This window comes from Vipera berus (assembly GCF_964194415.1).
Source record: "Vipera berus genome assembly, chromosome: 1".
In the NCBI taxonomy this organism is placed as follows: Eukaryota; Metazoa; Chordata; class Lepidosauria; order Squamata; family Viperidae; genus Vipera; species Vipera berus.
The window spans coordinates 113,345,598-113,363,543 of NC_138202.1; the positions used below are offsets into that span (position 1 = coordinate 113,345,598).

Here is a 17,946-nt window from a genome sequence, read left to right on the forward strand (position 1 = left end):
ATGCACGTCCAATAAAAAGATTATTCATAATGAGCTAAGCTATTGTTTAATTACGGTTCATTGAACCATTAGGTACATTAATCACGCTATAGTGTACAAACCACAGCAGCAGGGTTCACGTTACAGACTGAACCCGAATTTATCATGTCACTTCAGGACCAGTTTTAAGAAATGTTGGGGTCCACGGAATGCCAGGTTTGGCGATCTTCCTGGCATTCTAGAATGAACGTACAACCTTTCTAATGAATGCCTGCAAAACAAAGAGGAGGAAAAAAAACAAACAAACGCCGTGCTTTAGAAGAAATGTCCCTTCCTTTAGACAAAAATGATACGAGATAAGAAGGGTGTCAGTCCAGGCCTGGCGCAGAGCGCTTTTGCGCAGGCATCAGAGGTTCAACAGAGCCCTCTTCTTCACCTTCCCTTTAATGTGGTCCAACGCGGCCTTAAACTGGTCCTGAGCCTTTTTACAGTTCCGTGTGATGCGAATCCAGTTTTTTTAAAAAAATAAGTAGCTCCTGATGCCGTCCCCAAAGTCAGATTGATTTTTTTTAAAACTTCTGTTCAGCTAGTTAACCCGGGGGGGGGGAAGGCGGGAAAGCGCTCCTGCGGTCCAGGGGTCTTCAAACTTGGCCCTTTTATGACTTGTGGACTTCAACTCCCAGAATTCCTCAGCCAGCGGGCCTGGCTGAGGAATTCTGGGAGTTGAAGTCCACAAGTCATAAAAGGGCCAAGTTTGAAGATCCCTGATTTACACTGTCAGGAAGCAAAGGCTCCCGCGGGGCGCACGCCTCCGTCCCTGAGCAAGACCGCAAAGGGCTCGGTTCGCCCCGCCCCCTGCCCGGCTACTTTTTCGTATCTTGGTTAAATCTGGCAGGGCGGGAAATTTAGGGCAAGTCTCTCTCGCTCGCTCTCTGCCTTCGGTAACAGCGGCAGGTGGTGGTTCTGGTGCCGGGAGGCGCATCGCAGCCAATCAATCACACGCGGAAGTGCGGCCGCCTGGAGCGCTCCGTGACCTGGGAGCCTGAAAGGACGCCCCAAAGCAGGATGTGGCGGAGGGGCTCCCACCGGCACAGCTCCTGAAGTTCGGTTAGCGGGCGAGGGCGTCGTAGATCCCAGCTAGGAGCGCTCGTCTCCGGGGCCGGTGGCACGAGAGGAGCGCCGGTCTCCCTCCACCATGCCGGTAAGAAGGCAGAAGGGAAGGTGGAGTGTGCGCAAAGGTAGCTTGGCGGGGCAGCAGCCTTAACTGGCTGAGCCACTTCGGGGACTCCCGCTACCCCGGGCGAGTTGTCCCTTCAATCCCGGTGGATCGGGGCCCAGGGATCGTACGGGGCGGGAAGCGGGGCGCGGTGAGGTGCCAAACACAAACGATTTGAGGTTTGGTTGAAAGTCTGGCGGGGACGGAAGTGGCGAATGAGATAAATAAGGAACTCCCGCAGGTAAAATGAACCGCGTCGGGCTCTTCAGGTATACGTTCAGATAGGTAAGATTGTTGCCTGCCGGTAGGCACCTGCAAGACGGGAATTGAGCTACGGCCCTATATTCCGCTTTTCCTGGAAACAAATTCCACTGAACCGTGTCGGAATTACATCTGTCAGCAGACACATTTCTTGAGCCTTTTCGGTCTTCCTTCGCGTCGGATCGAATCCATGACACATTTTGCAAGAATTTCTTTTCTATGTACTTGTTTGTAAGCAGACCTTTCGAGAGCCGGTTTAGAGTAATGAATGGTTAAGGCACCGCGCGGCTAGGCACTTTCTTTCAGCCTTAAGATAGAAGAAGGCAATAGCAAACCGCTTCTTAGAAATCTTGCCAAGAAAACTGGAGGGACTGGTCGAGGCAATCTCTGAGAAAGAAGAAAAAATAAGCAGAGTGAAACATTTGTTACAGATACTTTGGTATAAGACAACTGTTGGAAGTTTCTCCCCGCCCTTAAAGTTCATGTTCTAGTTGTGACTGAAAATATGAACAATATTTTACATTTACTTAGAAAATTCTTTACTTAGGTTTCATATTACAACCGGAAGATTTTATAGAAAGATACCATTGGTTTATCATTTAAAACTAACCAACTGGTTGATCATTCCCTGGAGAAAAACTATTAATTATGTTTATCAAGACAAATGCCATAGCTTACAGCTTAGAAGCTAGATTTCATTTGAATTGAATAGCTGTGCAGTCCAATCTTGCACAGGTTTCCTCAGTTTGGTGAGTGTTACAAAAGTTTATTAGTTGTTTCACTATTTGATTAGCTAACTATCGTGATTTCAGGGAAGGTGACTGTTGATAAGAGGAACTTAAAGATGGTTATCCACGCATGCAATTAAAATTTCCCAAGAGTTTCATACCATTTTAGGCTGAGTTGGTGGTTTACATCACAGGCAGGTTCCTGAGGCTATAGCTGACTCTCTATTCTGGGCTATCTAATCCTTATTTGACACAGAGCTGTAGGAGCAGTCTGAAATAATAATAATAATAATAATAATAATAATAATAATAATAATAATAATAATAATAATAATAATAATAATAATAATAATAATAAAAGTTTATATAACTAGAGATCAGTATACAAAACCCAGTCTTAGTAGTATTTCCTTTTGTTTGAATCATCTTTCTGTTAGAAACATTGGAAATCAAATAGCATTATTACACATTGCATTTATATACCATACTAAGGAATAATTACTCTTCTCACCAGCATTAAGACTTTCATATCTGCACTGCAAACATTCAGAGGCTCAAAAGATGGCAACAGAATTAAGCATATATTTGTAGAGCTCGTTTAATGGCTAGTTGTTTTACAGTCATTTGAAGTTACGATTGCCACAGAACAGGTGCTTTAGAGCAGGGCTTTTCAACCAGTGGTATGGGTACCACCTGTGGTACATTGGCACTACCATCCTAGAAAACTGGTAGTGAGGGAGGGGAATGAGCTGAACCAGTGGCAGCACCACACAAGCCTGGAGCTGCAGGGCTGTCAGGGCTCAGTGAAAGCGCCTGGATCAGCGCTTCTTTGGGGCTGTCAGGGCTCAGTGGAAGCACCAGGATCAGTGCCAGGATCAAGCTGGAGCTCGGTGCTGATCCTGGCGCTTCTGAGCCCAGAAGAAGCGCTGATCAGCTGGAATGTTGCAGCATCTCCAGGGTCTTGTGATTTACATTCAGATGCTTGGCAACTGATTCTTATTTATGACGGTCACAGTGTCCCAGGGTCATGTGAAGTGACCAAAACCTGCTGCAACCACCCAGCAGACGGGGGGGGGGGAAATAAAAACCAAACACCCCCACCCCACCCCTGCTGCCCATCCTCAACAGAAATGCTCACAATGAAAATCTTGGATAGGAGGAAGAGTGCCGCTAGGCGGGCACGCTGTGCTTAGCTGTGGCTTGGGGGGCACTTTTTTCAGTGCCATTGTAACTTTGAACAGTCACTAACTGAACTGTTGTAAGTCGAGGACTATCTGTACTTCATCACTTTTTTTTTCTTTTTCTTTTTTTTTGGTCATCAAGTTTTTGACACCTTGCTAGGCGACTGGTGGTACTTGGATGTTGCCATATACTAAAAGTGGTACAATGGGTGAAAAGGTTGAAAAGCCCTGCTTTAGAGCCTATTTATTATAGCCCATCTGGCTGTCACATGACCACAGATTGGGTGAGTCAGCTTTATGACCTGTCAAGGCATTCCATGGTCATGTGACCAGGATTTATGATTTTTTTTGTGCTGGTTTAGATTATCCTCTAGAACAATATTTCTTAAACTTCTTTGAGGACTCTTATTTTTTAAATTTTTGGAGGACCCCAAAAGAGGTTAATGTGGACATTAAACTACTCTTCTCCATGGATTACCAACTATAACAGCTCGCTTCCTGTAATATGCTAACACACAGGGTAAATATGCTAAAATGCATAAGGCAAATATTGGCTCAGCTATTTTGCAGTTTACCTACAGATAGATTGTAAATTGTAAATCAGATTATACCTGATCAAATTACAGTGGTTTATAGAACAGTATAATAAATAGCATGCATTTTCCATTTTCAGTTTCTCTTTATATTATTTTAATCATGTTTGACCTACCTTCTCATAACTTTCTCATCTATCCTGCCTATAAGCTTTGAACTGTGTTATGAATCTCAATTAATTTAACACATTTTAGCAAATCTTGGTCCTTTGAGTCACAGACAGAAGGAAATATTTAGTTTTGAACAGAAATTGGGTTCAAATGATAAGCTGAAATTATGAAAAGTTTTCAAGGTTTAAAGTAACCTTTTAAAATACAATTATTAATGGAGACTGATGAACGATGGCCAAATAAAAACTCCAGACAACTAAAACACCTACTATATTTTGTACTTTAGAGACAAAGTAGGCAAATTATTGAATTGCTAACAATAATACGTTTGCTGAATAATTGAGAAAGCCAAATATTATCTTTAAAGAAATTTATTTGTATTTCATTGATTATAGAAGGGTCTTTGATTGTGTTAACCGTGTCCATCTGTGGAATGTCCTTAGGAAAATGGGAATCACAGAACATCGAATTGTCTCATGCAAAATCCCACACCCAGGATGGAAACAGACTGTCTCCTGATCAGCAAAGGAGTGAGATGAAGCTGTGTACTCTCTCCTTATTTATTATATTTATACTCTGAATATATATAGAGGAAAGCTGGATGGAAGAAGATAAACAATGTGATTTTAATTCGGAAGGAAGAAACAGGAATAACCTGTCCAATGCTAATAAAACTACCCTGATCGCTGAAAATGCAAATGAACTGCAAGTTCTAATAACAAAAACCAAGGAGCATATCAAAAATTCAAATTAAATACAAATAAGACCAAACTAGTGAGAGCAACATAGCAACAAGTCTAAGGAATGATAATGAAGACCTTCTCATGGACCTTCTGATTTTTAGGATGACCTATCAGCAGTAAAGGAAAGAAATATACTAGCCAGTAGTATAGTTTGGTAGAGTGGCCATGAAGGCCTTGGAAATAAATACTTAGATGCTGTGATGTCTCTATGTCTACAAAGATCAGAATAATTCAAGCAATAGTTTTCCTGTGACACTCTGTAGAAGTGAAAGTTGGACTTTGAAGAAGTAGGATGAAAAGAATATTAAAACCCTTGAACTTTCTGTTGGGAAGACTCCTGAAAGTAGCATGGATAGCTAAGAAAACAAAAAGTGATTTATATAACACTAATCAACCCAGAATTCTTACTTAAGGCACAAATGACCAGGCTAAAATTATTGTACTTTAGGTGCATTTTGCAAATTTCTTGAGAAGTTTAAAAGGTGAGGAAATGTGGAAGGAAAGAAGAGGACAATCAGCATTATACACCCAGTGATGATGTGTGTATATCAGTGGAAGACTCAGGTTTGGGACACATGATCTGGACAAGTTTTATGAAAGTGAGCATTAAGTGTTAATACTGACTTGATTCAGTCAATGAAAACAGCATGGTGGTTTGCAAAAGAGATTGATGACAATTCAGAGAAACAAACAGAAAATAGACTTTAGCTACAGGAAATCATAAATCTGGCTCACACTGGTTGTACCTTGCTTATAATTCTTACTCTGCTTGATGCTTTGTTGCTACCCCAGTGACTTTTTCAAGTATCAGGTTTTTCTCTCCCTACACGTGTAGTCTCCCAGCATTCTCTACATCTAGTGCCTGAGTGTAAAAATGGATGAAATAATCATTTAAATGTTGAAATGGATTAGATGTCCAAAGTAAGGTTGATAACAATTCAGTTCTATCTTTTGAAGATCCCAACACCACCGCACATCTCACCAAAAGTATCAGAGACATCATCTCTACACATTGTTCAGCTATTCTTTTCTGGCACGGCTGTCAAACTTGATAATTGCATAAGAGACAGACATTCCCAAAGCAACATTTCCTCTGAATTCATAATACTAAAAAAATTTGATACTGCTATAGTAACTTTTATCTTAATTGTAGTAATTAGATTAAATGCAACCAGACTTGTTTCTCTAACCATAGATCACAGTGCTGATGATAATTAAATGTAGTTATTTATTTAGAGAGACCTACTCACAGCCAGCTTGCTAGAGGATATCTATCTTGAGATTACACAATGCAGTGGCTGCATCATCTATTGTTTGCTGCAGTGTTCCCCTTACACAGTGTAGTGGAGTATAGTCCACTAAATTTCATGAATCAGAAATTTATTAAAGCCAGTGCACACATAGGGACACAGCAATATTATCCAACTAGATAAGTCGATAGTGAACTGAACTTCTTAGCATACAAAAGACATAGTTTTACTAGTAGTTTGATAAAGACTAATGCAGTAATAATAGCAATTATTGTTCCCTAAACCAGCATGTGATTCTTCTGAAATATAGAAGAGAATCCCCTAGCAATGAATTGCTGAAGAGAGTTCTTCTAATCTCATTTTCTGTCATGGTATCCCTCACTTCCCCAGCCTTCTTTTTACACTTTGTGCTAAGCTGTGAAATAGTTTGTTTATTTTTTCTTGACATCTTGGTTCTTGTGAGAAGTTAGTTATATAGTACTTCATGATAGTTAAGTAAATCATCACTTAGTGCAAGATGTACACTCAGCCACTCATCCCTAAACAGCTTTCTGTGTTTCTCCTGTTGCAGCTTCTTCATTTGTCAACTGGCCTGTCTTGGGATTTTTCCTGATAGAGTATTTTTCATCAATTCAGTATTTTCCCCCCTAAATATTATTATTATTATGTGATCCTCAAGAGAAATTCAAGCCTTATCTCTTTCTTGGGTGTGAATGGTGCAATTTTGCTTACACAAGGAATTTTTCAGAGAAGCAGCTTGCTATTAATCATACAAAAGTCACATTTTCAAAGTGTTCTTGTCCAAAGTATTCTTATTCATAGTTCATGTCATATATTTCTTTTCAGAATTTTCTATTTTATTTCATCCCATTCTACTCTATTCTATTCCCCCATTCTTTTCCTGTTTCCCACACTAATAGTTGGGCAGAATTTCATGCTTGCTGATTTTGCTCTGTACTCAGTAGATTGGATCCCTCTCCCCTTAACGAAACCTGCCATTTCCACTTTTTTGTGTGAATGGAGTATATAAATACTTATTATATGCTTGAACAAAACAATGTCAATGCAAGTTAGTATATTCTCTTTAAAAATGTGCTCTATAGAAGAAATGAATCATTGTTTCTCAGGAATAATTTCTGTTGCATCCTATTTCTATTCATCTTAAAAGAAAAAAACACAAATGTCCAAACAACAAGGAATACGGGTGTGGGCAACCACTTGCTGAGCATAATCTGAAACTGCTCTATAAGCAACTGGAGATGAGCCTATCAAGAGACCAAAGAGGCATTACGGTAATCTGGACACATTCTGAATACACGATACATTCCCCATGTAGCCCCTGGAAGTGGCATTCCTAGTCTTTATGCATTCTGTCAGGATTGGCAAATGTCCCGAATGAAGCTCGAGATCAGCCCTCCCAGAACACTGTAGATCAGTTAGCACTAGAGGTGGGAAAAGTTGAAGGACAAATCTTTTTGTCATCATCTGATAGTGTCTCAAAGATCTTTAGGGCTTCTTGAAGGCAAAGCTGTAGAATAATGGTTCTGATTGGATGAATCTGCTCAGTGGGTTAGGACGCTGAGCTTGTCGATCAGAAGGTTGGCAGTTTAGCGGGTCGAATCCGTGTAACAGAGTTAGCGCCTGTTACTCGTCCCAGCTTCTGCCAACCTAGCAGTTCAAAAGCACGTAAAAATGCAAGTAGAAAAATAGGGACCGCTACGGTGGGAAGGTAACAGCGTTCCATGCGCCTTTGGCGTCTAGTCATGCCGGCCACATGACCATGGAGACATCCTCGGACAAGCGCTGGCTCTTCGGCTTTGAAACGGAGACGAGCACCGGCCCCTAGAGTTGGAAACGACTAGCACGCATGTGCGGGGGAACCTTTACCTTTACTTTATTTTTCCTAAGTGGTGGGTTGTGGGTTATGGGATGTCGGCTTGGAAGAAAGCCTCTACATAAGAGATCCTGGTATGCATAGAAAACTTTGACTGTGCTTGGGGAAAAAGTGGAATTAGTTGCCCTTGTGGCATTGTGGTGAAAATAAATGCTCAAACAGAGTGATGTGTAATTGACTATATGCTGGAGATTATATTCATAGTTTCCAATTTACGTAAGAGGATTTATAATGTAGCATCTTATGTGGATAGATATTTTAATCCAATACATTTCATGTCATTTCTCAGAGAATTTTATGAATGCTATTTTGATGTTCAGAAATGCCATTGTTATTCTGGAAATGGCATTGCCTGCTTTTTGCTTTGTATTTTCTGCTCAGACATCTGCCCCCCAAATAATAAATTGCAAACCAGAGAACCTGGTCCTTTCAAAGGGAAAGTGATTTTTCAAAGATGCAATTTCCTGTTTTATAAAAAATGATGGTCAAAACATTCTTTAAGTAAGGAAAATATATAAAACATTATTTTAAGACTGTTGCTGGGTTCCCACATTGCACTACTACACCATTCATCAAGGCTTACAGAACTTGACTCATAACTGAAGTTCATGTAATAAGCTCAAACTGCACTACAGTCAGCAGGATATATGAATCCAATATGTAGCAAAACAACAGCTACAAAAGCTTATTCATTGGCCACACTGTCCCGCAATTCTGAGAGTTCTGATCTCAGTACAATTTAAGAACCCTAGATGAGAGAAAGTTCAATAAAATCTGTTTGAAATTATACTGAAATAGTGATTGGGCTGCACAAATTCCAACAAAAGTAAACAATAATAAACCATACTTGTTTGCTAAGATCTAGTGGGGTTGGACTAGACTCCAAGGTTCCTCCCAACTCTGTTATTCTATTCTATTCTATTCTATTCTATTCTATTCTATTCTATTCTATTCTATTCTATTCTATTCTATTCTATTTTTCAGATCTGATACTAATAGCCATAGTAGTAGCCAAGACAAGCGTAAGTATAGTTCAGATACTAATAATACTTGACGGTCCTGTTTTGGCAAAGCAATACATCAAGTTATAGTTGCCAACATATAATGTAAATATAAAATGATGTAATTTTTTACTGATACCTTTTCTTCCTAAAATATGTTTTGACATTTGGTTACTATCCTTATTTTTGCTGTAGTAACAACTGAGGGTGATTTAAAAGAAGTTATGTTCAAGTTGTGGGCATACATATTTCTTTCATATCAGATGTGCCAAAATAATTTGTTTTTGAAACACTGCTAAAGTAGGGTAACATTCAATGTTTTGAAAACAAATTTCCTCTGGAGGACACTTTCACATTAGGGCTGTTAGTTGCAACACTTTTGTTGTGCCTGCTTCTTTGTTTTTTTTTCATTAGAAGTGTTCTCCCTCTAACAAGCAGATCTTTCTGATGCAATCAAATATGGTAGGCTGAATTCTTACATCACACACAGTGTGGTTTCTTTTGTCTGAGTTTTGTAGGTTAGTGCTGTGGTTGCAAATCAAGATTTATGGTATCATGCATTATGTGAAACTAAATGATTGAATGCAATATGTAGATCAGGCTATTGAGATGATATCTGCTTAGTAAGACTCAGCGAACACTTAATATAATACCTAGGAGTAAAACTTTGCCGGGGGGAGGAAAAAAGTGGGCAATTATGGTTGGAAATGTTGTACATCAAAACAAAACTATGACATGGATACGGTTAGCATAAAAGAAAAACTTCTTTGACCATTGCTATCTTTTCTAGGATGAAATTCCATTGATGCCTTTATCCCCTTCAGAAGACTATGAAGGACTGATACCAGTAAGTTATAGATCTGCGACTTTGGTTTAGAAGCCTTTAAAAATAATTTTGAAAGTGGATCTAAGGAACACTTTTATTCTAATCTTAAACATAGATTTAATTCTTTATCTGTATATTCATTCATTCATTCATTCATTCATTCATTCATTCCCTGCCTTTATTATTACTACAAGTAATTCAAAGTAGCAAACATATTCAACACATCTTCCTCCTCCTATTGTCTCCACAACAAGAACTCGGTGAGGTGAGGTGAGCCGAGAGAGTGACTGGACTGGAGATTGTATATATTTCAAATTGCATTTAAAAAAAGTTGCAGTTATGATAGGGATCAATCCAAAATATTCTAATGCAATTATTTTGACCTCACTTGTTTCATAGCTGCTACTGTTTTTAAACTGAATAGAAATTACTCAACTGGAATGCCTGTGTCATTTAATTCAATTCACTGCTAGGGGCTCAAAGAGGGACAATACTTTCAAATGGCAGCACTTTGTTGAATTTATCATGCTAATTGTTTGGACTTGTTTCTTAATGTTTTATAATGTTGTTTTTGTAATTGTTCATAATTGTTTTCCACAGTCCCAGGCAAGGCAGTTGCTATTCAATGTGTAATGTATTGGGCTTGCTTTGTTGGGGGAACACCACATGGTAATTGCTGGAAGGTTGTTTGAGCAGGGAAGCTAGCTAATGGCTCCCAGCTCCTCAGACAACCAGTCTCCAGCGCTGCTATTGGTTGCCCCTAGGGCAGCAATAGGTTGCTTCAAACCTATTGGCCGCCGCCTAGGGACCAGGGTATAAATTGCTGCATCTGCAGCCCTGTTCTCTAGTTCAGATCCTGCAAGCAATAAACCATGGTCTTTGCTGAACTCACTCTCCTCATCTTCATTCCTGCGCAACGAACCCAGTACAGAACACTGGTGATGAGGATGGGATCCTGCTTCTCCATTGAAGCTGAAAGTCACTAGGGGAGAGGCAGCACACACCTGGCGGGAAAGCAATCCCCCCCTACGGTCGGCTAGCTAAGCCACGCTAGCGACCACGTGCTCAGAGGACCAGTCCCTGGACAACGGAGAGGCAGGATTCTAAGACACTGAGATCCAGCTGCGAAGACCAGCAGAATGCCCAAGGTTGGAAGGCTGTGAGAATTTAACATCAAGCAACCAGAAGAATGGTCCTTGTACCTGTCCCAGGTCGAGAACTACCTTCAGGCGAACCAGGTCACAGAGGGCGGGCTGAAGGCCGCCACGCTACTCTTTGTGTGTGGCCCAGCGATATTCAATCTAGCAGAGAACCTGTTCGCACCAACACCATTGGAGTCCGTCTCCTACACAGAATTGAAGAAGAAGCTCGGAGAACATTTCCAACCAAAGATGTCGGTGATTGCATGGTGCTACGCCTTTGAGCAAAGAATACAGCAACCGGGAGAGACCGCATCCAAGTACATTGTGGCCTTGAGGCAGGCCGCACGCCTGTGCCGATTCTCAGACGTCGAAGAGAGACTTCAAGACCGGCTCATCTGTGGCCTTCGCAACTGAGAGCTAGAGCAGAAACTATTTGCCAGGGAGGTCCTATCATTTTTGGATGCCCAGAAGGAAGTCATGGCGGATGAAGCCACTGGAGGAGCCGTCTGAGCTATCCGGCCTGCCAAAACTATGCAACACAAAGAAGCCGTCCACCACGAGGACGCAGAACTCACAGAAGGCCCCGAAGAAGACACCAAAGTCGACAAGTTGCACAGACAACCCGACCAACAGCACCACCACAACAAGAGACTACTTACAAGGCAGATCCCTTGCCTAGATGTCCAGCTTGTGGTGGCCACCACCAATGCTTGGACTGCAGGTTCCGGACAGCCACGTGCCGGGCCTGTGGAAAAACTGGCCACATCGCATCCGTCTGCAGAGGTCGCCAGAGGGACTGTCCAGCAAATCTCCAGTTGGAAGATCCAACCAGGAGAGGTACCGGTGGCCCTGGGCCATACAGTGTGGGGTTTTGCTCAAACCGCAGAAGCATCTGCTGTACCAGGGCCTGCCGCCCCATTAACCCCAAGTATAGACTGCAAGTGGAGTTGCAAGGGGTCCCCTTGTTCTGTACCAGCCTGCTACCGGCCCTGCAGAAAAGGCAGGGACAACCCCTTTACAAACGGCAATAGGCTGGAATTACACCTGCCAAATTTATAGCTACAAAAATAAACAAGACACGAACCAAGAAACGGGAGCTTTAAGAAACACGAACTAACCAAGCGGTTGCCTTCAGCAAACCAGCCCTCCCCACACATTCCCCTTATATAGAGTTCAGGGCGTGGCTTCTCTCTGCCTCCTTCCGAGAAGCCCCATTGCCTTCCTCTGTTTACTCCTAATTGACTGCCTCCTGCGTCGGGCGTCCTTGAACAGGGCCAGCTGTGGGTCATCTTCATCCACGCTGTCAGGCTCACACAGCTGGGTCTCCGTGGTGACCAAGTGGGAGGGGCCTGGCTGAGGGCTCTCATCAGCAAGATCTTCAACCCCCTCAGCAAGGTCTTCAACACCCCCCTCCTCCTCCTCTGAGTCATCCGACCCAACTGCCGAACCCACAGGCTGACCCTGAATCACAACACCCCTGTAAGATGGAGCTGGACACAGGCTTCGCAGTCTCCATTATTTCCATGGAAACATTTAATTTCGTTTGTGGTTGCAGTAAGAGATGGGCTAAGCTGAGGCCCTCTGACATAATTCTAACAGATTTTCAGAATGTCAGAATTGTAGTCAAGGGTGAAGCCACCTTGGCCGTTAAATTTAAGGAGTTTTCAGGGCACCTGGATGTTGTCGTAGTAGGGGGGCAGAGAACGAGCCTAATTGGACTCGATTGGTTTGATGCACTAGGCATCCAAGTAACCAGAATCAACCGGACACAAGTCGCAAGTCTAGCGACAGTTTGAGAGGAATTCGCAGACATATTTTCAGCTCTAGGAACTTACACGGGCCCACCAATAGCATTCAAACTAGACCCAAATGTAGTACCAGTCAGGATTAAGCCTCGTAGGGTCCCATTTGCCCTCAAGCACAAAATAGACACGGAACTAGACAAACTTGTTGAACAGGGCATTTTGCAACCAGTAGATGGTGGGGAGTGGGAAACTTCTATTGTAACACCACTCAAAGCCAATGGGGAAGTCAGAATCTGTGCAGATTATAAATGCACAATTAACCAGGCCCTTAAACCGCATGCATACCCAGTTCCAGTAGTGAGCCACATCCTGGCATCCTTGCAGGGTGGCACCACTTTTGCGGAATTAGATTTGGCACAGGCCTATCAGAAACTTCCTGTTGATGAGGCCACGGCCGCAGCACAGACAATTGTAACCCACGGGGGGCATTCAAAGTTAAGCACCTGCAATCTGGGGTCGGTGTAGCCCTGGGCATTTTTCAGGGAATCATGGAACCCATACTGAAGGGCATTCCGGGGGTTTGCCCCTATTTTGATGACGTGCTTATTGCCGGAGAATCCACAGAGGTGCTAGCAAGGCCTCAAACTGAAAAAGAGCAAGTGCAGTATTGGGGTCGCTTCAACTGAATTTTTGGGGTTTCGCATTGATGCTGATGGCATCCACCCTGCTGAGTCCAAAGTAAAAGCCATTCAGATGGCACCTAGCCCTAAAACAAAAGGAGAGCTGCAAGCATTCTTGGGCCTTCTCAACTTCTACCACGCGTTCCTTCCTAACAAGGACTCAGTGGCAGAGCCACTTCACAGACTCCTAGATAAAAAAGCTTCTTGGAAGTGGACAAGCATTCACGAAAAACGTTTTCAGGACCTGAAGGCACTTCTGTCAGTCAGTTCCACTATCACTCATTTCAAGGAGTCAAAACCAGGGACGCGGTGGCTCAGTGGGTTAGGATGCTGAGCTTGTTGATCAGAAGGTTGGCAGTTTGGCGGGTTGAATCCCGAGTGCCGCATAACAGGGTGAGCGCCTGTTACTCGTCCCAGTTTCTGCCAACCTAGCAGTTCGAAAGCATGTAAAAATGTAAGTAGAAAAATAGGGACCGCTCCGGTGGGAAGCTAACAGCGTTCTGTGCGCCTTTGGCATCTAGTCATGCCGGCCACATGACCACAGAGACGTCCTCAGACAAGCTCTTCGGCTTTGAAATGGAGATGAGCACCGGCCCCTAGAGTCGGAAAGGACTAGCACGCATGTGCGGGGGAACCTTTACCTTTACCTTTAAACCAGTTTGCTTAGCGTGTGACGCGGCCTCATACAGGGTGGGTACAGTCTTGAGTCACTTAGAGAAAGATGGAACTCAAGTTCCCATTGCTGAGCATAATTACGCTCAAATTGACAAAGAGGCATTGGCCATTGTAGCTGGAGTTAAAAAATTCCACGACTACTTATATGGCAGGGACTTCATGGTCTTCACAGACCACAAACCACTATTGGGATTATTCACTACCGACAAACAGACATACCACATATTATCCCCTAGAATGCTAAGATGGTCTATTTTTTTATCGGCTTATACGTATTAGCTGATTCACAAATCCGGCAAAGAGATGGGCCATGCAGGCTTCCACTACCACAAATCAAACCAGATCCGGCCCCAGCGGCCTGCGTTTTGTCCATTCAGGACTTGCCAGAGTTCCCCCTCCACACAGGGGACATAGCTGCAGAAATGGCGGCTGACAAGACACTAAGTAGAGTGCTTTCTTGGGTACACACAGGGTGGCTGGATAAAGGCCCTGGACCTGAATTTCAGAGTTATTTTACAAGAAGACATGAGCTATCAGCTCACAAGGGAACAGGGTCATAGTTCCTACCTCACTAAGAGACAGGGTTTTACAATCACTGAATGAAGGCCATCCGGGTATTGTTCGTATGAAAGTTTTAGCTAGAAGCTACTTATGGTGGCCAGGATTAGATAAGGCCATTGAGGCCCAGGTGCATGGCTGTTATACAAGCCAGCAATCAAGGCCTGAAATGCCGCATGCTCCAGTTCACAGGTGGAGGAGACTCACACTCCCTGGTCTAGAATTCACATAGACTTTGCTGGGCCCTTTCAGGGACAGCTGTTCCTCATAGTGGTCGACAGCCACTCTAAATGGCTAGAAGTAATACCAGTTGCAAACATGACTACTGCTAGGACCATCCAGGTGCTTAGGAAACACTTTGCCATGCACAGGCTGCCAGATGTCATAGTGTCCGATAACGGAGCCCAATTTACTGCGGCAGAATTTCAGGCGTTCCTGAGATCGAACCTCATTAGGCATGCAACGCCGGCCCCATTTCACCCTTCTACTAATGGTCAAGCCGAACACATGGTTCGCACCACAAAAGAGTCACTGAAGCGTATAGTGCAGGGGTCAGCAACCTGAAACAGTGAAAGAGCCACTCGGAACCATTTCCCTCACAAAAGGAAAAACTGGGAGCCGCAAAAAATGTGTGCGCATGCGCGTACATGCGCACATGCGCAGAACAGGGTTTCACTGAAGAGTGGAGCCAAGGCGAGATATGCACCTACCCTGCATATTTGAATTGATTGGTTGAACTTTTTTAGTCCCACTTTTTTTTTTGGACTGCACATGGCAGAGGACTGGGAGCCGCAGGAGATGGCTGAAAGAGCCGCATGCGGCTCCAGAGCCGTGGGTTGCAGACCCGTGGTATAGTGACTGGGGACTGGCACCACAGACTGGCAGATTTTTTGCTTTGCCAACATTCCACGCCATGCACGGCTATAGGAAAAAGCCCAGCAGAGCTGCACTGGGGGAGGCGACTGATCACAAAACTGGACAGGTTGCATCTAGACTGGGTAGCAGCAGAAGCCTCTTGCCCAAAATCCCCAAGGGGGCTGCAAGTGGGTGACAGCGTGTGGGCCAGGAACTATGGGCATGAGAATTTGTGGGTGCCAGGAAAAATCACTAAAACATCAGCCCCTCTCTCTTATGAAGTGGGCCTAGAGGGCGGGCGAGTTGTCTGCTGCCACATCGATCAGCTTAGGAAGCGTTTCCCAGAACGGCCACAAAGTGAGGACTTTGCCATAAGTCCTTACCTGGGGTCGCAAACTGGCAGCCAGGTGGATCCATGCATAGACTCTGAAGGCTTAAACAGCAAAAGCAATGGGGAGTTGGCCATAGAGGAGGGAAGCCTGGAAGTGCAACATGGGTCCCCTGACGGAGAAAGCCAACCTGAGTTATACAGCCGCTATGCTAACTCTGCTGAACAAACTGACTCTGGGGTGGGCCAACCTGGAAAGGCCAGCCAGAGAGCACCGAGCCATCCTGAACCGCTTGAACTGAGAGACACTGGTCTACCCAGCCCGGCGGGCAAGCTGGTAGGCCAGGAAGTGCCTGGGTCCCCCAGGCATTCCACAAGGGCTCGCAAACCTGCTTATCTGCAAGATTATGTCCTGAAATAATAAAGCTATAATGTTGTATGTACCTCTTGCACTGCCTGCTGACCTACAAGATTGTCTGAACAATGAAGCTAGGATGTTGTAAGTGCCTTATTGAGCTGCTAAGAGGAAACCAGTTTTCACACCATTGTTAACCCTTTGTAAATTGTATTGCTGTAATTACTTCTGTTGTTGCTATAATGTTCGTTCTAGGGGGGAGGGGTGTAATGTATTGGGCTTGCTTTGTTGGGGGAACACCACGTGGTAATTGCTGGAAGGCTGTTTGAGCAGGGAAGCTAGCTAACGGCTCCCAGCTTCTCAGACAACCAGTTGGTTGCCCCTAGGGTGGCAATAGGTTGCTTCAAACCTATTGGCCGCCACCTAGGGGCCAGGGTATAAATTGCTGCATCTGCAGCCCTGTTTTCTAGTTCAGATCCTGCAAGCAATAAACCATGGTCTTTGCTGAACTCACTTGCCTCGTCCATTCCTGTGCAACGAACCCAGTACACAACACAATGAATGATGGTATTCATGGGAAGTCCTTTAATGAAGATCTGAGGAGTATTCAGTTTTCTTATGTGCAAAAAAATCTACAATTTGCTGTTTCAGATTTACTTTCTACCTGTAAAACCAGGGTTTTTTGGCACATTCTCAGATTATAGTCATTAATTTTATCCAGGAGGTACTTCAGGTTATGGGAGGGATGTTAAACCTAACCCTGTAAGTAAAATATGTGGGAAATGGAAAGAAATAAGTATGTGTTAAGATTTGTTAATGCGAGGGTTAGCAGGCAAACTGTCTGAATGCACTAACTTGGTAGAATTTCCATCTTTGAAAAAAGGTTAACATCTTATTCAACCCAGAATTACACATTGTACACTATATAATGGCAGGGTGGTTATATCATGGCTTATCTTTACAAGGCTTACTAGACAAACCTCTCCTCAACTAGGAATTCTCAAAGTGTAAGTCATGACTTCTGGAGAACTGCAAGCAAAATGAGGGAGCTGCAGTTCCTTCCCCTTTGCTAGAATGCAGAATGTAGACACTGGTGCTCTCCCTCAATGTCCTCTATGCTCACAGCAATAGTTTCTCCTGAGTGCTACCAGTAAGGCAACTCAACCAGAGCCAAGGCCAGGGGTCTTCAAACGTGGCTCTGTTATGACTTGTGGACTTCAACTCCCAGAATTCCTCCCAGAATTCCTCAGCCAAGGCATTCTGATCTAATCTCAGTTTCTCCTTTCCTAGGTGTGGCTCTTTTCCCTGAAAGATTGCACAAGGTACCAAGCCAGCACACTCATTCTAGAAAGCAAAACTATGCTGGCCTCATGACGTGTCAGCCTTCTCTGAGAAGCAGAACAGTGTGCCTGAAGTGGCTGTGCAGGTGCAGGAGCAGGACAGAAACTTTCTAATTGGCAAAGGGGAATTTTATAGATACTTAGACGTACACATGCACAAGTGCAGCCCTGTTGGGGCAAATGAATCATCATGAGATCAAACCAAGGGTGATATAAACACAGAAGTATAAACCCCCTTCCCCATTCAAGGATGGTAGACAAGGGAAGACAATGAAGGTAGAATATAAGTTTAAGTTTAAGTTTATTGAATTTATATACCACCCTTTTCCCGTAGGACTCAGGGCGGTTTACAAAGTATTTAAAAACATCAATACAATACAAGAGTTAAAAACAGTTAAAATAATTAAATTTGATCCCTGGAAAAAAAAACACAAAAACCTCTCAGCCTGGGCCGGAAAGCTCAAAGAGCCAGGTCTTCAGGTCCC

At 43.5% G+C, this 17,946-nt stretch overlaps 1 protein-coding gene across 2 annotated transcripts in view; it reads left to right on the plus strand.

Annotated features, from left to right (window-relative positions):
* Positions 1–961: 961 nt before the first annotated feature.
* ANO9 (anoctamin 9) overlaps positions 962–17,946 on the plus strand; it is a 69,177-nt gene continuing 52,192 nt past the window's right edge. For both annotated transcript variants that reach the window (XM_081313009.1, XM_081313008.1), the window contains exons 1-2: positions 962–1,180; positions 9,748–9,804. In XM_081313009.1, coding sequence (XP_081169135.1) covers positions 1,175–1,180; positions 9,748–9,804 — 63 coding nt within the window. In that variant the 5' untranslated portion in view covers positions 962–1,174. The remainder of the gene's footprint in view (positions 1,181–9,747; positions 9,805–17,946) is intronic.